Here is a 24,154-nt window from a genome sequence, read left to right as displayed (position 1 = left end):
GCTTTGAAGGTGAGCTTCAAAACTGCTCCAGAAGCTGTTACCAGATTGTAATTTTCACTTCAGCAGGTGTGATTAATTATCAAATGCATAACTAGAGTAATTTTATTTAATTGTAATTTAAATGAATGAATGAAATGAAATGAAATGAAATTTATTTTTTTTCTTTGGCTGTACCCATACTCTTTGGTATGTGATACCCATTCCTGGCACTATATTCAAATGCAGGCCTCAGCCCACAGGTTGCTTACTGTGAACCTTGGCTTACAGACTACAGTAGGTGGGTTCACTTGTTGCCTTAGGCTCAAACAGAATCCTCTAGGGCTTCGTATGAGTGAATGCAGCCTAGCCTATGATTTAGCACGACCCTGTACCGACGGATGTTACTTCCTTCTTTGTGGAGGAAATAACCAGGATCTAGTTTTGCTTTCTATGGTTTCTAGCTTGTCGGAGGTAGGTGAAAACAAATTCGAGTCAGTGCTAAACCAGCCAGGTAGAAGCTTGTTGGTCTACAGCAACTACGCTGCTGTATAGTTAGTGTCAAGCCCGGAATTGTACAAATGGGAGTCTGGTTAAATTCTCTTTGTGATTGTGCAGCAGGACCCAAGCGAGTGTGTGAATCCCAGGCATCACTCACGCTTGGGGACATTTGGCTGCATAGCACTAAATTCTGACTTAACCCAAGCGAGGGCCCAGCTTGCATGTGAGGGTAAGGTTTGGATGGTGGTGAGAAATAGACCAGGCAGGTGTTCATGTTATCATCCTAACCCTTTACTGAGAAGCATGGATTTCAGTGCAAGTGAAAGTAAGTCTGTGCTTCGCAAGCAGTGGCAGATTGGAGTGTGCCTTATTTCATGTTGAGTTTCTTCTTGCTTGCCATCCAGAACAACCATGCCTTTTTCCTTTAAAATGTAGCTTGTTCTGTGACCCAAAGGCCTCTCTGTGTGCTTTGTTCAATATTTTTCTCCATACCTGGTTAAGCTGCCACACTGATCAGTGAGAATGCAATTGTGCAGCTGGCTAGGAAGGTAATGACATTTGAAAAAAGAATCTGGGCTGCTAGAAAGGTACAGAGAGGTTTCACTCCCAGTTAACTTGGACTTGGCACTGTCTTACTTATTTTTTTCATTATATGAAAAATAGAAAGCCTACTTTTCTCATGCTGAGCTCCTGTTCCATAGTGGTGGTCTTTCTTGAGAAGCAGCAGGCATAACAGAGTCTCATTTGGGGCAAATTATTAAAGTTTTGATCCAATTAATCAACTCACTGTGTATTAATGTTCTCAAGGAACATCTGCTGTTAATTGACCAAACTATTTCTTTCTTCAAATGTTTCTTTTTTGTTTTAACACTTCCTAAAACAACAGATGGTGAGGTCTTTCTTAGAAGAGGGATGTGTCAGATGTGTCTTTGAAATTATTTTTTTTAGTCATATGTAGATCTTAATAAGATAGTTAAAATTTTCTTGATAGTTTAAGATGTCTTTAATCTGGTGAAAAAAAAGTAATATCATAAAGACTAACAAGTTTTGTTACTGTTTAATAATTGTATAATAATTTTATTATGTAATAATTTTATAAAATAATCATTTTGTGGACAGGATCCTCAAAAGCTTACATAATAATAACACTGGTTAGGTTGTTTTTTTTTAAATTACTATTAGATTATATCTTTTTTTGGTTTTTTGCCTGGGTTTGAGTCAAAGATTAATTCAGCGATTTCTTTGAAACTTTTAGTAGTAAGTAGGAGAATTCAAAACTGGATGTCATCAGCAGCGATTTATCTGGGATGGTTCCTTTTGGGGCAAAATGAAGTATTCGAAAGCATAAATCTGACATTCGAGGATGTACTACTTGTGGATACCTTGATACAAATTATTTTGCTCTTTAAAATTTAGACCCCCTTTCTCATACCTTTCTATATATACAATACTTTTATTTATTTATTTTCTTTTTGATCTGGAAAGATAGAAGGAAAAGGGGTGTTTTGCTTTTAATTTTAGATGGAATGGGAATTGCTTTTCTACAAGATAACATATGAGTTTTGCTATTTTGATAGGACTTACCTTGATTTTTTTGAAAGTATATTTTAGTCTCCACCAAAACCCCTTAGTAATCCTTAGATGGAATGGGAATTCCTTTTTTTTTTAACATGGCAGATGAGTTTCACCTGGATTTTGAATTACATTAAAAGAAGCAGTTGTTATTTTTCCTATTTGATGGAGAAAGCTGTAGCTCACGAAACCTTCTGCCTTTTGATAACGTTTGTTAGTCCAAAAAGGTTCTACCAGACTCATGTCTTTTAAGTAGACCCAATCTTAAATTCTGTTCAGTTTTCTCAAATATAATGAAACTAAACACCTTTAACGAAAAATTGCATGCAGATAAGTAAGTATATGAGGTGAGCAGTTTGGTGCAGTGGTGAAGGCATCAGGCTAGAAACCAGGAGATCATGAGTTCTGGTCCTGCCTTGGGCACAAAGCCAGCTGGGTGACCATGGGCCAGTCACTCCCTCTCAGCCCTAGGAAGGAGGCAACGGCAAACCACTTCTGAAAAACCTTGCCAAGAAAACTGCAGGGACTTGTCCAGGCAGTCTCTGAGAATCAGACACGATTGAACAGATTAAAAAAAAAAGTATATAGGATGTTCCATTCTACTCTGCCTTGGTCAGATCCTGACTGGTGTCCTGGGCATCACAGTTTAAAAAGGACAGGGACAAAGTGGAGCAAGTTTAGGAGAGCTATCAAGATAGTGCGAGGCCTTGAAAGCAAATCCAGTGGGGAATTTTCAAAAGCTCTGGATATGCTTCACCTACAGCAGATTGGGAAGATACAATAGCAATCTTCCATTATCTGAAGGTGTCCCACAGAAGGGGTAGATCTACTCTCTCTTGTCCCAGAGGACAGGTCCCAAAGCAGTGGGTTTAAAAGACGTTTCAGTGTAGACATCGGGAAGAACGTCCGGACTATATAGGCAGTCAGCCGGTGGAACAGGCTGCCACATGAAGGGGTGAGTTCTCCTTCATGGATAGAGACATCATCTCTAAGACAAATGACATAGATGAGCTTTCCAGGCTTGGTCGTATCTCTACCACTTGCAAGATTCTTGCTAGCAGTGAGGACAGCGCCAGGCAATTTGGACACATTTGGGCTACCAAACACAACACAAGTCCAGTTTTATCCCAAGCCTGTTCATGCTACTGCGTTCACGCTGGGATCTGTAATGGAGATTCCCAGTTCTGTGGCCTGCATCCCACTAACTAGGATGCATTTGCAGGATACTGAGTACTCAAGGGCTCAGATTTCCATGGTAAAGCATCACCTAACATTTAATATTATAACTCAATGCAAAGCTACCTTAAAGCTACAAGGAAGGAAGTTCAGGAGGAACTTCCTGATGGAACAAGCCATCAGCCAGTGGGACAGGTTGCCACTTGACATGGCAAGTTTGTTGCTGGAGATCTTTAAACAGAGGCAAGATGATACCTGTCAGAGTTCTCTAGTGGATCCTGTCCTCATTGGGGGTGGGACTAGATGACCTCTAAGATCCCTTCCAACTCTGAGATTCTACAGCCAAAATCCTTTGCGTGAAGTACTTTGAGCATCAAGCCGCCTGAGCAGGGAACATAAATCACATTTATGCTGCAGAACATACAGGATGCTTTTTAAAGGAACGAATATCTACTGTATAAAGTCTTGGAGAAGGTATCCAACTTTCATTGCTAGCCAACATTTTCCCACTAGAATACTGTGTGCAAAGTCTGTCCCTTGAGCAGTTTTGTTGCTTAGACCACCTCTGGGCTGATGCCTTCCAAACTTGCTGGACTTAAATCTCATAGGAGGAAGGGTTGACCTTTTCTAAAACTGAAGCTAGATTTCAGATCAGTGAAAAGGAATCAAGGATTTTTGCCCTTGTAGCCATGCCAGTGACCATCACCTTCAGTGGGACCATGAAGTCTGTTACTTCTGGTGCCAGAGGCAATATAATTCTTATTATCAGCTGTTGGGGAAAACGAGTCAGCGGCGTTTATTGCCGTTTGCTTATTGGGATCTGTTTTTTCTTCTTCTTCTGTCTCTTTGGAGAGCGTTCATTTCCTGTGCAAAGTTATGCAGAGCGAATGAAGTAATCCATCACTAGCTTTAAAAAGTCACTCAGCTTGTTGCTGAAGTTTTCCTTAATCAAGTCATGGCCCTAATCATTAAAAATAAACTCACAGCAGGAATGAGATGAACCGCTGCCCTATTTTTATCCTTGTTTGCTGGGGGAAGCCGGATGGCCAGAGTGGTGTTTTCATGCTAAAACCACGCCGTGCAGTTCTTGGAGAAAGGGCAGGATGACAATGAAATAAAATCACAGGGTGCCCTAATTTTTGCATGTCACCTTTTCTCTTTCTTCCTCTTTTCACATGCTTACTTGTTTTTAACTCTTCTTTTCCCCCAGGCTTTAGCTGAGGTTGAATTTTACCTCTTCCTTGTTTTGTTCCTGTTGTGGGGTAATTAAAAACAGGTTGTTTGCTTTGCTTAAGGATGGGGACGCTCTTGCTAGACGTTGGGTTTTAAAAGAGCTGATTTACTCTCTTTGCTTTTGACCATAGTTGGCTTGAAACATACTTCAAAGTCCACTCAGAAATCTCTTTGGAAGGACATTCCAGGAAGACACCGGAAGAAGAATTGCTAAGTTTGCTTTACGTTCTCCCTTCCCTCACTTCCCCTTTTCCCATCCTCCACTGCCACAAGATGGCTTCCGACAGCCCGGAGTCACTGATGACTTTGTGCATACATTATTGTCTTCACAACCTGGAAGAGACGCTCTGCTACCTGTTGGACAACGAAACAATCCAACTCCACACAGATATTTTCCTTCCGAGTGAGATCTGCGACAGGCTGGTCAATGAGTAAGTTACACATATTTGTATTTCTCTCCCCTTCCAGAACTGATGGACTGATTAGGTGCCATCAAGTCAGTGTTGACTCTTAGTGACCACATAGTAGACCTTCTCCAGGATGATCGTTCCCAACCTGGTCCTTCAGGTCTTGCCACTGTAATTGAGTCCACCCACCTTGCTGCTGGTGTCCTCTTCTTCTGTTTCTTTCCACCTTTCCCAGGATTATGGACTTCTCTAGGAATTGTATGACTTATCCAGACAGAAGCGGATGGATGGATGGAGTGCCATGAAGTTGCTGCCAATTCTTAGCGACTCCATAGATAGATTTCCTCCAGGTGGTTCTGCCCCAGCTTGGTCCTTCAGGTCTTCCAACAGTACCCCCATCGCCACTGTAACTGGGTCCCTCCACCTTGCTGCTGGTCATCCTCTTCTTCTCTGTCCTTCCACCTTTCCCAGGATTATGGACTTCTCTGGGGATTGTATAGCTGGCCAGGTAGAGATTGATTGATTGATTGATTGATTTGATTGATTGATTATGTGCCATCAAATGAGGGTCAACTCTTAGTGACCACACAGATTTTTTTCCAGGAGAATCTTTCTATCACCTGGTCCTTCAGGTCTTCCAACGGTGAACCCATCACCACTGTAACTGAGCCTATCCACCTTGCTACTGTCATCCTCTTTTTCTCTTTCTTCCCATTGATTAATTGACTTGATTAGGAGCCACTGAGTCAGCGTCAGCTCTTAGCGAACATATAGATGGATTTTCTCCATGATGATCTATCCCCAACCTGGTCCTTCAAGTCTTCCAACTTTGCCCCCATTGCCACTGTAACTGAGTCATCCACCTTGCTGTGGGTCATCCTCTTCTTCTTTCCTTCCACCTTTCCCAGGATTATGGACTTCTCTAGGAATTGTATGACTTTTCCAGATAGGGATGGATGGATGGAGTGCCGTGAAGTTGCTGCCAATTCTTAGTGACTCCATAGATAGATTTCCTCCAGGAGGTTCTGCCCCAGCTTGGTCCTTCCGGTCTTCCAACAGTACCCCCATCGCCACTGTAACTGAGCTTATCCCCCTTGCTGCTGGCCATCCTCTTCTTCTCCTCTGCCCTTCCACTTTTCCCAGCATCAGAGCCTTCTCCAGGGAGAACTAAGTCTCTCCATAACGTGTCTGAAGTAGGATGCCTTCCAAGATAATTACTTACTTTATGTTATTTGTTCGATTTATACCTCACCTTTCCTTCAGGGATTCAAAGCAGCATACACTTTCCCCTATTCCCTATTTTTCCCACAACAACCACCCTGCAAGGTAGGTTGGGCTGAGAGTGATTGAGTGGCCAAAATTCACTTTTAGCTGAGGGTAGACTAGAATCTGGGTGTCCCTGAAGCTGTCCAGCACCTTAACCACTATACCACCCCATACTGATTCTCTTAGGATAGCAGATGTGGTTTTTTCTCCCCATGCACCCAGCCTTATCCCTGCAACACCCCTCTGAGGAAGGCTAGTGTAACGGGATTTGGAGCTGATCTTGGGGCGGGTATGAAAGAGCCATTAAGGGGGGAAGGAAGGAGTGAGCCGTTAAGGAGAGACTCAGAAAAGGGATCGGACAGTCCAGAAATGGAAGGACGGGTGAGAAACTCCCAGTCATCCAGCTTTGATTTTGTTTAGAATAAGGTGGGAGAGAGAGAAACACGGAGGGACTTTCACGGTTCTGTTACTCTACCTGACAACAATAAAATGCCGTTTCTAATACCCCTGCGGTGTCTGTTTCTTGACCTGGCCTACCACAAAGGGTTGATGACCGTTTTGAAAGCCTGTTTCTCTCTGTCTCACCTTACGCTAAACAAAATCAAGGCGAAGTTGTTTTGAATTTCTTTCCCACGCTTCCTTCAATCCCTAGTCTGTGCAATGTCTTCTCCAAGCTTCTCCTTAATGGCGGGTTCCTTCCTTCCCCCCTGCCCCTTAAGGGCTCTTTCATACTTCCCCCCAAGGTCATCCCTTTCTGGGGTCTTCCCTCCTCCAGGGAAGCTTCTGGTGGACTCAGGTAGCAAAGAACACAGTGTTGCTCTCTGGACGCCTCTTTCTTTCCTAGGTACGTGGACCTAGTAAACGCAGACACCCTCTTCGAACACAGTGAAAACTTTTTCACCCTCTTTTCGGATCCTCGGAGCACCCGGCTCGCCCGCATCCACTTGCGAGAGGACATCGTGCAGGATCAAGACCTGGAAGCCATTCGGAAGCAGGTGACGTCCCTTTTCTTTTTCATAAATCTGCATATCGTATTGAAAGTCTGTCTGTACCGCTTCGCGTTACGAAGTCTGTCTGAGTGAGATTGTGGGCTTCTGGTGATTGGAAATCTGGGCTCAGTGTAAAACCAGGAGGGAGCCTGAAGATGAATCTCCATGGACTACCTGTCCAGAGACTTACAACCATTCATTTAGTGACAGTTCAAAGTTAAAACAGTGCTGGAAAAAGCGACTTACGACTGGTCCTCGCACTTACGACCACCGCAGCAACCACGTGATCAAAATTCAGGCGTTTGGCAAACTGGCATGTATTTACGATGGTTGCAGTGTCCTGCGGTCACAATATTGCATTTGCAACCTTGCCAGCTGGCTTCTGACAAAGTCAATGGAGGAAGCTGGGTTCACTTAACAACCATGTGATTCACTTAATGACTGCAGTAATTCACTGAACAGCCATGGCAAAAAAAGATTGTAAAATCGGGCATGACTCACTTAATAACTGTCACTGTTAGCAACAGAAATTCCAGTCCCAGTTGTGGTCGTAAGTCGAGGACTACCTGTCAAGGCCTTTAATTTGTTATGAGTGAACTTTTAATAAAGAAGCAAAGGCATATTTCTTTAGGGATATTTCTTTTTAACCAACTAGCTTGTGGCTTTGCTGATGTGGCAGAGTAGGCAGCATGGAGCCCATGGGTGCCATTATGCCCACCAGCACCACCCTTGGCATCCCTCAGTCCTGTTTCACTTATTTGGTCAATTGAAAACGTTAATTAGGAATCCAGCCTGGTGCAGAGCGTGAGCCTGCAGCCCCATCTTGATTTGCAAGCATGCTCCTCCGCCTTGAACGCGCCCCAGAGGCGTTCTGAGGAAATAAACAGTGGGGGCACAACCTTCTGGACAAAAGTCGAGAGCTGAGTGGGCAATAAATCACTGATCCCACCCATCTCGGGACCCTTTTTGTGAGCGTGCTCACGACATACTCTGTAAACTTCCAAGTGTCTTCTGCCTTCACCACCACGCCCAAGCTGCCTCCCTAGCCAAAGAGAGGTGAAGTTGGGTAGCGATGTGCCTTCCTCAGTCCCCCTTGTTCAACTTGCAGGATCTGGTTGAGCTTTTCTTGACCAACTGCGAGAAACTGACGGCCAAGAGCCTGCAGACCCTGGGCAGCTTCAGCCCCACCCTGGTCTCGCTCAGCCTCTTCGGCTGCACCAACTTCTTTTATGAAGAGGAGAACCCAGGCGGGTGCGAGGATGACTTCAACCCCACCCGGCAGGTCCTGGTGAAGGACTTCACCTTTGAAGGCTTCCGCCGTCTGCGTTTCCTCAACCTGGGGCGGATGATCGAAGGGATCAATGTGGAAAGCCTCCTGCGGCCGCTGGCCTCCCTCACTGCCCTGGATCTCTCTGGGATCCAGCTCAATGACATCCACTTCCTGACCCAGTGGAGGGACAGCCTTGCTTCCTTAGTGCTGTACAACGTGGACCTCTGTGAGGAGCACATTCAGGTGATCGCACAGCTGCACAAGCTCAGGTCGGTCCTTTTTTAAAATTATCACATTTTTACTAAACATTTTTGAGACAGGGAAGAAAAGAAAAAAAAAAGAAAAACAAGGGAAAGAGACAGAGAGGCACAAAAGAAAAAGAAAAAAAGGATAAACCAGAAATTGGCAAGCATCACAAAATCAGTAAGACGAGATCTGTTAGATAAGAATTTCCAATATTTCATTGCAGGTAGTCCTCGCTTACCGACCATTCATTCAGTGACCATTCAAAGTTACGACGGTGCTGAAAAATAACTTTATGGCCCATTTACAGCCATTTGCAACCTTCGCAGCATCCCTCAGCCATGTGGTCGCCATTACAGTCAGTTCGTGTTGTCCTGGCCTGTGTTTTTTTCTTTTTTCCCCCCGTTTGCAGAGCAGAGATTGGAGAGGAAGGGATGGCAAAAGAGTACGCTGTTTGCTCTTCTGCACGTCAAAAGCAATACATTCCAAGGCTGGGAGCTGTGGGCGTGCTATGCAAACAGCTTAGAATAGCCCTTGAAATCTCTTCCTCTCTGCAAGTTGGAGGAGAAAAAAAGCAAGTGATTTTCTTTACTTTGGTTTCTTTTTTCCTCTTCATATTCATAAACAACAATAAATAATAATACAGTGGAGATCTCAGTATGAGGTAGCAAGCTACAGATAAAAATCCTTATGTTACAGGGTAATGCATTTTGCAATTGATCAATGCCACACTTAGCTTTAGTTGTACAATTTAAGCAGTCTTAATTGATACAGTCACAGCAACAAGGGATGCAAACATTGGAACAGTCAGGCATTTGGCTCAAGACCGAACAGCATTTCGTTCTGTTATACGTGGGGTCTCCATGAGTTGTAAACGACTCAACGGCAACTAACAACAACAATGTTCATTAACATTTCAAAATTATAGTTAATGTTAATGTAAACTTTTTTTTCTTCTTATCTTTAAAGGTTTAAGTTATCTAACAGCAATTTTTAGTTTATACTGTACAAATACAGGTAGTCCTCAACTTATGACCATTCGTTTAGTGGCCATTCAAAGTTATGGCGGCGCTGAAAAAGTGACTTGTGACCAGTCCTCGAACTTACGTTTGTTGTAGCATCTCTGTGGTCATGTGATCAAAATTCAGGCGCTTGGCAACTGGCATGTATTTATGACGGTTGCAGCATCCTGGGGTCATGTGATTGCCATTTGCAACCTTCCCAGCCAGCTTTCGACAAGCAAAGTCAATGGAGGAAGCCAGATTCAGTTAACAACTATGTGATTCACTTAACGGCTGTGATGATTTGCTTAATGACCGTGGCAAAAAGGTAAAATCGTGCATGACTCACTCAACGACCGCCTCGCTTAGTGATGGGAGTTCCAGTCCCTATTGTGGTCGTAAAGCGAGGACTACCTGTACTGCTGTACCTAGCAAATACCTGAACTCCGTAATGTGTCTGCCTCTTATAATACAGTAAAGCAATTAATGACCAAAAAGAAAAGTCAGAAATGAAAACCGAGTTCCTTAAAAGATCATTAACCTATTTATTGCGGCTTGTTGAGGCTTCACGGTGTTCTCAAGACTTTTCTCCAGTTGCCCCTTTTACAGAATCAGAGTTACCGGCAGGCACTGAGCTGCCCCCTGTTTGCCTCCAGACATTTAGACATCTCCCGAGACCGTCTGTCCAGTTATTACAAATTCAAGGTGACGCGCAAAGTCCTGAACCTCTTCGTGGAGAACCTGGGCAGCCTGACCTCCCTGGATATCTCGGGGCACACCATGCTGGAGAACTGCACCGTCGCCTGCTTGGACGAGAAAGCAGACCAGACCAGGTGCCTCGGACAGGGCTGACCACGAGGGGGATCCGTTTTGGGTGCACCGCTGCCAAAGTCTTTAGCTGGTCTGGAGGACAAGGGCGGGCTGTGTCTTTTTGTCAAGTCCGGCAGTCAAGGTCGAGGAAACAGACATTGCAGACATCAGTCAAGTATCTTTAAAGCTAGCCTTGGGGTAGAAACCGAATCTTGGAAACCGGAAGAGGCATTTCCCATCCCCGTTTATAGTGAGCTCATTAAGGCGGAGTCGCCTTGATTAGAAATGCTTCCTCCCAGCCTTCCTGGGCCGAGTTGCCGTTTCTGAGATAAGTTGCAAATGGATTTGCTCACCTTCTCTCTCCAGATGGTTGATGTCTCTTCTCTCTTCCATTCCCCTCCCAGCCTCCCCACAATCTTCCAAACTGAGCAGAGATTTTATTGCATTTTTAATCCCCCTTTTTGGTCAAGGATATCTGAGAAACTTGTTACCCGTTCTGCCCTCCCCTCCTCCCTCCTTTTTTTTGCAAGAAAAACAAGGCTGAACGTTTGCGACGGGATGGGATGTAATAGTTTAGGAATGGGGCAGTTGTGTTAGTGGAGCCTCCTGGTTTCAGTCCTCACCATCTTCCATAAGGCTGGGAAAAGTCCCAGTCTGCAGGGCCGGCCAACGCGGGTTAAACAGAACGATGAGCTTAAAACATCACGTGTCTCGCATTTCAGCCCAATTTTGCCCAGTTTTACCTTCAGAACTCTTTCTCAAGCTCGGCGACTTTCAGATGGGTGGACTTCAACTCCCAGAATTCTTGAGCTGGGAGCTGGGGAATTCTTGGAGTTGAAGTCCACCCATCTGAAAGTCGCCACGGTTGAGAAACTCTGCTTCAGAACGATGGGGTCATACAGAGCCAGTAGAAAGATAAGCAACAATTCAGCGTAAATGGAAGACAGGGAAGAGATCTGAATGAAGATCCCCTTTGTTCAAAGCCAGTTTTTGCCAGCCTCCTTGAGCTCCTAAATTTGCTCTTTTAAACGTCAGCACCTTCACAACTTTTCTTACTCCCTTTTTCAGGGGCAACAGCAATCTTTCCTTGAGGGGGGGGGGGGGAAAATCAATCCATAAATACAATGAATATATAAATAAATAAATAAATAGAATCCAAAGTTCCGATATTTGGCAATTTTAGAGGAAAAAAAGAGTAAAGAGAAGATATGGGTAGTCCTTGACTTACGACCATTCATTTAGTGATTGTTTGAAGTTACAACAGCACTGGGAAAAGTGACTTAGGACTGGCCTGCATGCTTACGACCATCGCAGCATCCCCGTGGTCGTGTGATCAGAATTGGCGCGCTTGGCAACTGGCGTGTATTTCCGACGGTTGCAGCGTCCTGGGGCCACGTAGTCACCATTTGCAAGCTTCCCACAAGCAAAATCAATGGGGGACTGTGTGATTCCCTTAATGACCGCTGTGATTTGCTTGATGACCATCACAAAAAATGTTGTGAAATCGGGTGTGGTCACATGCTCCCTCCCTTACTGACCGCACCACTTAATGACAAATTTTATGGTCCCTGTTGTGGTTATAAGTGGAGGGCTACCTGTGTATTGGACTTCAGCACCCACAATTCCCTAGCCCATATAAGGATGAGGACGAGAGACCATCCCTCAGCAGTGGAGCCAGCCTCCACCGTCTCTCCTTGGACAGCCTGTTCATTTCTCTTGTTTGTTCCTTCAGCACCAACCCGGCAAAGAGCAGCATTGCCCCGTTCAGGAACCTGAAAAAACCCCTGCAGTTCTTGGGCCTTTTTGAAGTCTCCCTTTGCCATCTCTCGCACATCCCAGCCTACAAGGTAAATGCAGAGCTGAGCCAGTTCTAGCGAACGTCTTCCGTACGCTGTCTTCTTCCTGTCCTCTGATCCCCCCTCTTAATAACATCAGGTCACGGGGGATAAGAACGAAGAGCAGGTCCTCAACGCCATTGAGGCGTACACCGAGCACCGGCCTGAGATCACGTGGCGAGCCATCAACCTCCTCTTCGACATCGCCCGCATTGAGCGCTGCACCCAGCTCCTGAGAGCCCTCAAGGTGGGTTGGCTGTGGCTGGCAGGGGCGCTCGGTTGCAGCCGGGCACCAGGTTGGCAGGCGTCCTGGCTCTTTGGATTTGATTTCTTTACAAAGAAGTAATACCGTATTTACCATATACGGTAGATGCGTGAATAAGCCCATCCGTGGATAAGCTGACCCTTGACATTTTTGTGTGTTTTAATCTTTGCAGTTAGCTTATCTGTAGCTGGTGCGTTTTTCATGGTATTTTGGTTAAAAGCTCAAGGGTCAGCTTATCCACGGATGGGCTTATCCACACGTCTGTACGGAATATACTTTAAAAAACATATTGCCGTGTAGACTTGTAGTTAAACTCATCCATGGATAAGCCGAACCCAATTATAGGGGTGAATTCTGGCACCTAAAATTCTCAGCTTCTTTGTGCATATATGCGGTATTTATTCCATTCATTTATATAGCTGCTCACTTCCAGAGCGACTCTGGGTGGCTCACAAGGGTTAAGAACATCCAGGATAAATGATAAAAAAAAATAATAAAATGTATTAAGGAAAAATGTCTCTGCCAGGGAGCTGACACAACACAATTTGTACTATAGGCTCATCTTTCTGGGGGAAGAATCAGATTTTTCAGGGCCAACATGGATGGGGCCAATTGGATATCACAGGGGAGACTGTTCCATAGCTCAGGCACTTTAATCGCATTTTTACTCAATGTGCCACCGAGTAAAATCCTAGGTACCTGCCTTTTTATTTTCCCCTCAATTCCTTTGGGCTGTGATACAGCAAGTCCCAGACATATTTTGGGAAAGCAAGTCTATTTTGCTTTCCAATGCACTTTCTTCCTAATGTGTGTATACAAGTAGTCCTCACTTAACAACCATTCATTTAGTGATGGTTTGGATTTACAACGGTGCTTAAAAAAACCGACTTATGACCAGTCCTCACATGTATGACCGTCATAGTGTCCCCATGGTCACACAATCACAATTTGGCCACTAGGCAACTGGTTCGCATTTATGACCTTCACAGCAGGGCCACGGTGACTCAGTGGTTAAGACGCTGAGTCAGAGGACCAATAAAGGTCGGCAGTTCGAAACCCGAGAGCGCTAGCCACGTGATGGAGTGAGCTCCTATAAACTTGTCCCAGCTCCTGCTAACCTCCTGCTAACGCCCCCTCGGGCATCCCCCAGGCAACGGTGACATCACTGGCAAATCCTTTCAATACAGAAGCGCCTTGGTAGGTGCTTCTGACACGCACACAAAAAAAAAACCCTTTGCAGCATCCCATGGTCACAGGATTGCCATTTTCGACCTTCCTGGCTGGCGTCTGGCAAGCAAAATCAGTGGGGAACTTTAATAACCACGCTTTAATGACCACGTGGTTTAACACCTGCAGTGATTTCCCTTAACAACCGGCACAAAAAAGGTCATAAAATTGGGTCAGATTCACTTAATGACTGCTTCGCTTAGCAACCAAAATTTCAGTCCCAATGGTGGTTGTTGAGCGAGGACTACTTGTATCCTTTAAGAAAGTTTGTCAGTCCTTGTTGACTCCCACCATTGGTCGAAAAATCAGAAATAGCCTGCTAATTTTGATAGGCCAATCTCTTTATTTTCAAATGCCGGCTTTTCTTCCCCTTGCCCTGAATGGATTAAAGAAGGGGAAAATACAGGTAACCAACATTTATTGTCCTGGTTCTGCAGCTGGTCATCACTGCCCTCAAGTGTCACAAATACGACAAAAATATCCAAGTCACGGGAAGTGCCACGCTCTTCTACCTCACCAACACCGAGTACCGCATGGAACAGAGCGCCAGGCTACGGCAACAGGTCATCCAGGTGGTGCTGAACGGCATGGAGTCCTACCAGGAAGTCACCGTGAGTGTGCTGCCGGTCCTATTGAGGGGCCCGTCTTCACTCCCCGTTTCCTTGAATTTGGTCCTTGCTGCTTCCTCTGCCTTTCTCATCCTCACCAGCAATTGCCTTGTTCTGCTCACGTGTGGGAAGCATCTCCAAGACCCCAACTTTTGACAGCTGGGGGCGGGGCTGGAGGTAAAGAGGGCGGAGCCTAGGCAGGAGAGGCTGCCGTGGAAGAGAATCTCCGTCGCCCGGGGCTGAACTGTGGAGTCCGTGGTGCTCTTAAAGCGTCTGGTTGAGAAAAGGATGGGCTAAGATGTAAAATAAAAGGAAAATTTGTTATGGGGAGAAACAGGGCTCTTTATTACCCCAAAATCCCAGTGCATTTTGAAGGGATACCTCTTCCTCAGGGAAGTTCACCCGTTGGTTAGAGGTGTTGGATTCACAGTATCCCATCTGTGCGGTTGGTGCTTTTCCTCTCGTTGCTCATACGTTGGCCTGGCACTCGTTGTAGGATCTCTTTCCCTCTTATCCCTTCCAAAAGTAATTGTTCAAGAGCACGCCACAGAATATGTGTTGCCACACGTTGACAAGAAGTTGGGGATTTCGGTCAAAGAGAATTAATTGTCTTTCGCTCAGGGTTGAACTGGGGAGTTCCCGGCGCTCTCTGAGCTTCGTGGTTGGCTTGCAGGTGTTGCATTACCCAACTGGGTAACATCACCAGTAGTTTCATAGAGCTTCTATCTATAAACAGGGAGCAAACCCCACACTCCCTCGCACTGGAGATGTTACCCAGCGGGGCGATGCAACGTCTGCCAGCCAAGCTCAGAAAACCCCACAGCACTGGCTTACCGGCTGCTTTTCAAGGAGAGTTGGAAGGGACGGGGGCATCCCGAGCACCGGGCCCGCCTCTCCGGCGGGCTGCCTCACCCCACTCTCCCTCCGCAGGTGCAGCGGAACTGCTGCCTCACCCTGTGCAATTTCAGCATCCCCGAAGAGCTGGAGTTCCAGTACCGACGGGTCAACGAGCTGCTGCTGAACATCCTGAACCCGACGCGGCAGGACGAATCGATCCAGCGCATCGCCGTGCACCTCTGCAACGCGCTGGTCTGCCAGGTGGACAACGACCACAAGGAGGCCGTCGGCCGGATGGGGTTCGTCATGGTGGGTGTGGCTGGACACAAGCCCGAGCGAGGGTGGCCTTTCTGTCCCTCTTTCTTGCCGTGGGCGGGTGGCGGTAGTGATACGGTTGGGCCATTCTGGGACTTTCAGCAGTTTTTGTTCGTGACCAGGAAGAAGGGAGCGGGGGGGAACTGCTGATCGCTTTGCACAAAATAGCTGGGTTTGCACAAGAGTCAGCCAGCTCAGTTGAATGCTTGGCATGAACACCACGGGCTAAACTCGGTGGATTTTCGACCTGGCTAATTTTTATGGCTTAGCGCAGTGTTTCTCAACCGGGGCGACTTTAAGATGGGTGGACAGACTTCAACTCCCAGAATTCCCCAGCCAGCCATGTTGAAGTCGCCAAGGTTGAGAACTGCGGGCTTAGCAGGTTGCACAAACCCAGCCATTTGGCTAGTTGATGGTTGAAGGTCACGTGCAAACCACAAAAAGGAGTTAGTTTAATATCTGAGCGAAGCATTTTGTAGGGACACAAACAGCACAGTGAGGTAGCTAATAACCTAGAACAGGGTTTCTCAACCAGGGTTCCGTGGCACCCTAGGGCTGTGCGAGAACCCACTAGGGATTCCCTGGGAGATCACGGGTGGTCCTGATTTTGCTGTGACTGCGGTGCCTAACGATTTGCCGTTTCTGTGCGCCGAGGCCTGTTTCAAGCTTGCGATGCGTTGATTGCTTTCCTAAGAACATTGGTGTTTCTGTTAAAAAAAGGGAGGGAGGGAGGGAATGTCAGTGTTTCGACTCGCCTATTAAAATACCAATATCCTGCCTTTGGGCTCAAAAGCGTCTCACAAAACTTGTGAGAGCCACAGCCAAAAATCAATAACATTGTCATTAACTCGGTAGATAGAGCGGAGGATTCTTGTTCCTCATGTTGCCTAATTGCTTAACGAGATCTTTGATGTCAAGCCTTTGCCAGCCAGGATTAAAATGGCGTTGTGCAAAGGGTTCGTGGGGTTGTCTCTACAGATAGTCCTGGATTTACGACCACGATTGGGACCGCAATTTCCATCATAAGACATTGCAGTCATAAGTCGAGTCACCACATGACTGGACCCGATTTTACAGCCATTTTTACGGTGGTCGTTAAGTGAATCCAGCTTCCCCAATAGGCTTTTTTTTGCCTGAAAACAGTAAAAAAACATCAAAAAAACATGACTGTGGGACGCTGCAACCAGTTGTGAACATGAGCCGGTTGCCAAGCACCCAAAGTACAATCGTGTGACTGCGTGGGCATGCACAACCTCTTGTGACGCTCGGAAGTGCTTTACAGGCCTTTGTAACTTTGGACCGTCGTTAAACGAACAGTCGTAAGTTGAGGACTACTTGTACTACTATCATCTGATAATTTACCAACAATGCTTCCTTCTTCGGTTGAATCTTAGGCAAGACGGAGCATTTAGAACTATTTTTTTTCCCATTAAAGGAAAAAAAAATGTATTTACACACATCCCTGGTCTTAAGAAAAGCTGCTGATTTTATATTGGCTGAACGAAAAGGAGATTTTAAAAAATCTAAAGAGCTGCTTAATAGATTTCGCCTGCTGTAAGGAACTTTGTTTTGGCCTTATTAAAGCGCACAGCAGTTGATCCTCAAAGACCATCCAAGGAACTCTTCGGCTAACTCGAAACCCACCCGTTGATTTCCTCTGCAATTTAGCCACCTGTCTGTAACTCAGCTCTTTGTTGTTTTCTTCCAACAGACCATGCTGAAGCTAATTCAGAAGAAATTGGCGGATAAAACAGTAAGTTTTGGATTCCCCAAAGGACTGGAGAGCCAAGAGAAACAAACAGGTTGCTTTTCCCGGTTACGGGCAAGACGAAAAGTAATAAAAGTGGAAGAATAAAATGAAGTGAAATGCAGGGACCCCAAGCAGGGGAAGCCCACCCTGGCCCAGGGCTTCTCAGCTGGTGACCCATCAGACAGGACCCAGCTTGCCCTGGCCGGCCCTGCCCGGTGCCCCTCGATCCCCACTTCGGCCCTGTGTGGAAAGAAGAACGTAGTTAGTTTCAGCAGGTTGGGACTGCTGGGGGCCTTACGATACTTGTAGCTCTTTGTCCTGTTCTCCCTTTCTCCTTGTCTCTTTCCACGCGACCTCTGCTTCCGTGGTGCGCCTCGGGATTCTTAACGAGGGATTGGGAACTTGGGGCTTGCAGGCAGGATGGTGCCTAAATCCTTCCTTCGGAAGCTCTGAACTAAGTAAGGGCAAGGAGAACCATGGTGGTGTCGTGGTTCAAGTACTGGACGAAAGGAGGCCAGGCCAGTGTGGAGTGGGCGGGATGGTGCTGGGCTAGTCCCCTCTCAGACAGAGAAGGTTCCTGGGGGATTTTGGGCCAGTCCCTCCCCCTCAGCCCACGAGTCAGGTTGGTCCAGTGGGGAAGGTACTGGACTAAGGGTGGGGAGACCCAGGTTCAGTTTGCCCCTCAGGCACAGAAATTCGGGCAGGGCGGGGAGACTTAGGACAGCTCTCAACTCCAACCTGTCTCACCAGGTCCTGGTGGGAAAACCAGAAAGTACAGGTAGTCTTCAACTTACGACTGTTTGTTTAACGACGGTCCAAAGTTGAGACGGCCTCAGAATGGGTGCTTTACGGTTGGCTTTGCAAAACGTGCCCCCCCATGGTCACATGGTTGCATTTAAGGCACTTGGCAACTGATTCACATTTATGATCGGTGGCAGCGTCCCATGGTCACATGATCGCGTTTTGCAACTTCTTTGCCGTTTTCCAGCAAAAAACACTCATTGGGGAAGCTGGGTTCGCTTAACAACCGCAGCGATTCACTTAATGAGCGCCACAAAAGAGTTGGACTCGCCTTACAACCCCAACGACAGAAATGGCAGAAATTCCGGTCCCAATTGCAGTCGTAAGTCAAGGACTACCTGTAAGACTGAACGAACACTTGGATACAAAATAAAGAAAGAATAATAACTGGCTGAAATCTCGGAGCAGGACCCACTTAGGGGTTGGTTTGTTAGGCAAGGGGAATACACAGCACCCCTACCCTCATTTTTCCCCCACGCAACAACCCCGTGAGATTGGCTGGGCTAAGAGAGGGGGATGCCGTGAGGTCCCCCAGGGTGCCTCCGTGGCTGCGGGGGCCTAGAACCAACCCCTCCCTTGGTCCTAGTCCAAAGACCTTAACCACTATGCCACACCGCTTCTCCCAGAATCCCCCAGGTTTTAAGACATTGGTGCACTCCAGTCCGTCCTGTAAGATTGCTCCCCGTGGCTCTGCTGTCTTAGGCGCCCTTCGTTCCTGGCGAGTTTGAACTTCTTTTTCTCTTCCTCGGCTCGGGCAGTGTGACCAAGTGATGGAGTTCTCCTGGAGCGCCCTCTGGAACATCACCGACGAGACCCCCAGCAACTGCGAAATGTTCCTGAACTATAGCGGCATGAAACTCTTCCTGGAGTGCCTGAAGGTGAGGGACGTCTTATCTGATTTTGTTTATTTTATTCTGCCAATGCAGGGGTCTTCCTTCTCCATCCCCCCGAGATCCTGGGGTGCTCTGTTTCGTAAGCTGCCCGGAGTTGCCTTGTGGGAGTTGGGCGGCCTATAAATTGGTATAATAAAACAAATTAAAATAAATGAAGTCTCTCACTCCTATTTCATTCTACTGTTTTTTCTGACGACTGCTTCTGGTGGCCCTTGCCAACCAAACATTAGAGCTGGCTCTGCAGGGCTTTGGGGCTCTTGCCGGTGGCTACCAGTTTGCACTGTGAAAAACAGGTTTTTCATCCAGCAGGTCCCAGTTTAAGAATGAATTCCGCTCCTAAGTCTGTCCTTAAGTCGAATTTGTATGGAAGTTGGAAAGTTAGTCAAACGTGTGTCTTAGCATATAGTATATGTTTTACCGTTCTATGCATATAAAACACTTTCGAAACACTTCCAAATACACTAAAACATCTTAAACATAATAATACACAAAGTGCTATTGTGTATTTAACCTGAAACATTGTACTTAACTCGAGTTTTTAATATAATACTTTTTATGGCAGACCGTTCTTAACCAGGAGTCATCTGTAAAATGGACGTTCTTAAACCAGGGACCTGCTGTACTGTATTTCCTGGAACCCCTGGGGGCTTGATGGGTTTTTTTTAACAGATTCCGCACCCTGAAAAAGTTTAAAAACGGGTTAAGAATTACTGGGAGCATTGCTGGTCACTCCCCTCTGGCAGAGCCAGACTTCCTTGCCTTTGGCTGATATCTGGGCTGCTGCAGATTCTGTTTTGTTTTCCCGTAGGAGTTTCCAAACAAACAGGAACTGCATCGCAACATGCTGGGCCTTTTGGGAAACGTAGCCGAAGTGCAGGAGCTCCGTCCTCAGCTTATGACATCCCAGTTCATCAGTGTCTTCAGGTGATGGCGTCCATTGTGTCGCGGTGGGGTGAAAAGGCAGCTGTTCATCCGAGGGCTTAAAATGAGTTGGGAAGCTAATTCGTAGCCAGAAGTGTTGCAATGGTCAAATTCTAAGCGTGCCTCAGATGGGGTTCCTTGCCAAGGCATTTAGGATGCAGTTTTAAGTTACACCATCCGCTGATCTAAACATTCTATGTTGAGATAAGAGTTCAAAATGCATTTTGAATATGTTACTCGGCCTCCAGGACGTTTCAAAGGCTAAGGGTGTAGCAATTATTTTTCCTACATTTCTTTTCACTGCCCAGTTCAGTTACAGCACTTCAGAAATCCTATGTATAGCTAGTCTTCGACTTACGACCACAGTACAGACTGGAAAATTCATCGTTAAGTGGTGCAGTCATCAAGCGAGGAATCACACGACCACACCCAATTTTACATTTTTTGCGGCGGTGGTAGTTAAGTGAATCTGACTTCCTCCATTGAATTTGCATGTTAGAAGCAGGCTGGGAAGGTTGCAGATGGTAGTGATGTGACCCAGGGACACTGCAACCATTGTAAATACATGCTGGTTGCCAAGCGCCCAAATTTTGATCACGTAACCGCAGGGACACTGACGGTCATAAGTGTGAGGACCAGTCACAAGTCTCCTTTCCCAGCGCTGTCATAACTTCAAATGGTCAGTAAATGAATGGTGGTAAATTGAAGACTACCTATAGCATGGATTGAAATCCTGTGCCACATTCAAGGCTATTGGCCTTCCCTTCTCTTCCTGAAACTAATTCAGGCTGAAGCTCTCAGTTTATCCCTTTATTATGCTTTGAAGTCCACCAACTGAAGCTAAATGTGAGATAGGGCAGGTAGGAAAAAAGAGAATTCAAAGGCAAAATGGTGGTTGGTGGTGGTTTCAATAAAGCAGTGTTTCTCAACCTTGGGAACTTTAAGATGGGTGGACTTCAACTCCCAGAATTCCCCAGCCAGCCTTTTAGCTGGGGAATTCTGGGAGTTGACATCCATCCATCTTTGCAGTTCCTTCCAACTTGGCAATTGTATCGGGCTGTGCAACAACGTGGGGATGATTTTTAAGGGATCCTGACCGGGCTCTGTTGGGAGATTGAAATACTGACTTCTGGAACACATTTTGCGACAGCAACTTATTGGACAGCGAAGCTGACGGGATCGAAGTATCGTACAACGCCTGCGGGGTCCTTTCCCACATCATGTTTGATGGGCCAGAGGCCTGGATGATCGCTGAGCCCCCCCGGGAGGAGGTCGTGAACCGAATGTGGGCAGCAATTCAACGCTGGGATGTCAATTCCAGGCGAAACATTAATTACAGGTAAGCAGGTTAGTAGTCTAAAGAGACCACCTTGGTCCATCTCGACTTCTGATCAGGAATATGAGCTTTTCTGTTCCCAACAGCTTTCTCGTGCCCCACTGTGGTTTAAAATTGATCTTGCTTATGTTGTTTTTGTGGCTGTCCCCCCCCCCCCAGGTAAAACCTCATTAGTCATTTTGGGGTGTCCAGATCAACAGTTCAGGTACTTTCTCTTAAGGGAAACTGTGTTTTTTGTTGCGTGTCGCTTGCTTAAGAACAGAAAGGCTCCTCCGTGGCTTTCACTGGCCTCTCAGGGAAGGTATCCAGCCCCTTGCCAATTTTCTCCAGATTGGAACCCTTCAGGCACTGCTCATCCTCGAGTTCCCAGTCGTCCAGGTGTTTATTTTTTAAAACACCCTCCTTCTCTGCTGCTGCTCCTGGTCTTTACAGCATAAAAAGAGTAGCTCAGCTACAATAATGATAAAATTAATAACCCAACTAGGCAGCCGATCCCTAGGGCATCTGGAAAGCACCAGGGGGTGGGACGGCCTCCCCAGAAAGCGGCAGTGTCTGTGAGAAACTGCCTTACAGCAGCTGGTCTCTTGGAGGAGTTCTGTATTCCCAGCCTTTGGGGAAAAATAAATAACTGGGGTCTTTGAGCACAAAGACGCCATTTCGTGGCAAAGAGCCATTGCCCAGCGGGAACCACAACAAAAATGGGTGTCTTGGAGTGTCCTGTCTTCAGTGCCTACCATACAACCCTCCCTGTTCCAACAGGACTCCCTTCTACTTCCCTTCCCTACAGTGTCCTGTTTCCTGCCTGTGGATCATATGACAACCCATAGCGGTCGGTGGTGGTCGTTGCCTTTGTCTGAGTCCACGGCCACCTGTCCCGCTTGCTTTTCAGGCGAGACTCCCTCTCTCAAACGCTGTTGATGCCCCTTTGGGAAGCCGTCTGTTCCGCCAGTGCTGCGTCATTTTGCTTGAATTCCAGAAGATACATTTATAAATGCGGGCCACGGCTGGGCGGATAACCTTAGTAACAAAGGGGCTGGGCTCGGTGGGATAAACGGTATGTCTGAATCGGGCACTGGAGAAGATAGGAAATGGGGGATGTCCTTTCCCTAGGAGCAGATCTATTGTTCCGGTCTTCTTTCCTTCTTCCCGCTTCCACCTGAATCTGGGTTTTTATGGTTATTTGAACAGATCCTTTGAACCAATTCTGAGACTCATCCCTCAAGGGATCTCTCCTGTCAGCCAACACTGGGCAACGTGGGCCCTTTACAACCTCGTTTCTGTCTACCGTAAGTCTGCTCCTACCTAGTATGTTGGTCCAGTACAGGTAGTCCTTGCTTAACACTCATTTGTTAAGCGACAGTTCGGACTTAGGACGGCCCTGAAAAACTGATTTACGACTGGTCCTCACACAACCGCCACCGCATGTGATCACGTTTTGGGCACTTGGCAACCAGTTCGCATTTATGACTGTCGCAGCATCCCATGGTCACATGATCTCCATTTTCGACCTTCCCAGCCAATTTCTGGCAAGCAAAATCAATGGGGAACCGTGTGATTTGCTTAACAGCCACGTGGTTTGCATAACACCCGCAGTGATTCGCTTACCGACTGCTGTAAAAAAGGTAAAATCGGGTTGGATTCAGTTAATGACCACTTTGCTTAGGAACCAAAATTCCAGTTCCAATTGTGGTTGTTAAATGAGGACTACCTGTATTGGATCGGGACAGAAAGCCTGGGTCTTTATGGCAATGATGCCTCTTGGCATTATTAACCTTACCAGTGATATCTAGTTTCTCTGTCCTGCCCTAATTCCACCTCTTGAGATTGTTGGTAAATCAACTCATCAAAAGAATAACAACCATAAACAGCCAAAAATTTCAGTAAAGTTTGACGTAGCCCACTGTAGGTCAGATAGGAAGCGGGCCTTTGAGGTGCCTCTCCAAAGGGTTGTCTCTGTGTTCACTGCATTCTCCGCCACAGTGGAGGTTAGCTGGATCTAAAGGGGGGGGGCTTCTTCCAAAGGGTGGGGGGTACGGAGCCAGTTTCTCAGGTTAACCTCCAGTCCTCACCACTTCCTCTTTCTCCCTCTCACGTCCAGCTGACAAATACTGCCCCCTGTTGATCAAAGAAGGGGGGCTCCTCCTCCTGCAGGACATGATTCAAATGGCATCAGCACGGCCAGAAACCAAGGAGATGGGAAGGTAAGCTGTCTTGGGGACAGGTGTGTTCCCAGGGGTGTAGGGAGTGCTGCCCTCCCCTCCGCTCCCCTCCTCGTTCATTTACCGCTTTTCCTTTCCCCTTCCTATTCTCCTTCCTCCCTTCCCTCCTTTGTTCATTTACTCCCTTCCCTTCCCTCATTGTAAAACACATTTAACCGTTGGGGGAGGTGAGCCAAGGGTCTCCATACCCAGCCCAAGTACCAAGTCCGTGGAGCTTGTAATTGTGGGCGGAGCCTTGGAGGCCCATCTTTTCCTCCCTTTGGGGGCCCCCAAAGCTGCAGCAGGACCACGTCACACCCCCATCTGGGGCATTTCTTACTAATGTCGGTTCTCATCCATCCAGCTGGAGGAATTAAACTTTGAAATCGGCCCCTTTTTCCTGGACCGTTCCATCATCCTGCAGTTTTGCCCCATCTTCCTCCTTTATCCTAAAATAAGAATCTCCCCAGCACAGGTGATGCTCCTCAGCTGCTTCTTAGACAGTTTTCTTCCTTCCGTGCTAGGAAAGTCATCGAGCACTGCAATAACTTCACGGACGAGAACATGGACACCTCCAGATAGAGGCGACTGTGGCGCCCCAGGCCCAGCCAGCGCTGCATTCGCCTTCCCTCGAGTTCACGTGTACATAGGTTGGACTTTCTCACCAGCTTTGCTCCTGGAAGAATCCTGGGGTGTGCGGGGGGGTGTCAGGAGCATGCGTACG

At 46.7% G+C, this 24,154-nt stretch overlaps 1 protein-coding gene across 3 annotated transcripts in view; it reads left to right on the top strand.

The window, feature by feature from the left end:
- Positions 1-24,154, top strand: part of ZER1 (zyg-11 related cell cycle regulator) — a 25,474-nt gene extending 1,320 nt beyond the window's left edge. For 2 of the 3 annotated variants that reach the window (XM_063316213.1, XM_063316214.1), the window contains exons 2-16: positions 4,590-4,889; positions 6,976-7,126; positions 8,229-8,659; positions 10,291-10,467; positions 12,177-12,291; positions 12,380-12,526; positions 14,209-14,382; positions 15,310-15,525; positions 17,243-17,284; positions 18,841-18,960; positions 19,784-19,899; positions 21,047-21,235; positions 22,421-22,518; positions 23,331-23,433; positions 23,955-24,154. In XM_063316213.1, coding sequence (XP_063172283.1) covers positions 4,732-4,889; positions 6,976-7,126; positions 8,229-8,659; positions 10,291-10,467; positions 12,177-12,291; positions 12,380-12,526; positions 14,209-14,382; positions 15,310-15,525; positions 17,243-17,284; positions 18,841-18,960; positions 19,784-19,899; positions 21,047-21,235; positions 22,421-22,518; positions 23,331-23,433; positions 23,955-24,012 — 2,295 coding nt within the window. In that variant the 5' untranslated portion in view covers positions 4,590-4,731 and the 3' untranslated portion in view covers positions 24,013-24,154. Of the gene's footprint in view, positions 1-48; positions 67-4,589; positions 4,890-6,975; positions 7,127-8,228; positions 8,660-10,290; positions 10,468-12,176; positions 12,292-12,379; positions 12,527-14,208; positions 14,383-15,309; positions 15,526-17,242; positions 17,285-18,840; positions 18,961-19,783; positions 19,900-21,046; positions 21,236-22,420; positions 22,519-23,330; positions 23,434-23,954 lie in introns of those variants that run through there. The other variant, XM_063316215.1, reaches the window with a different exon arrangement.

The sequence above is a fragment of the Candoia aspera genome, chromosome 16 (genome assembly GCF_035149785.1).
Source record: "Candoia aspera isolate rCanAsp1 chromosome 16, rCanAsp1.hap2, whole genome shotgun sequence".
Taxonomy (NCBI): domain Eukaryota; kingdom Metazoa; phylum Chordata; class Lepidosauria; order Squamata; family Boidae; genus Candoia; species Candoia aspera.
Note: the sequence above shows the minus strand (reverse complement) of the source record. Positions and strands in the feature narration are given on the sequence as shown.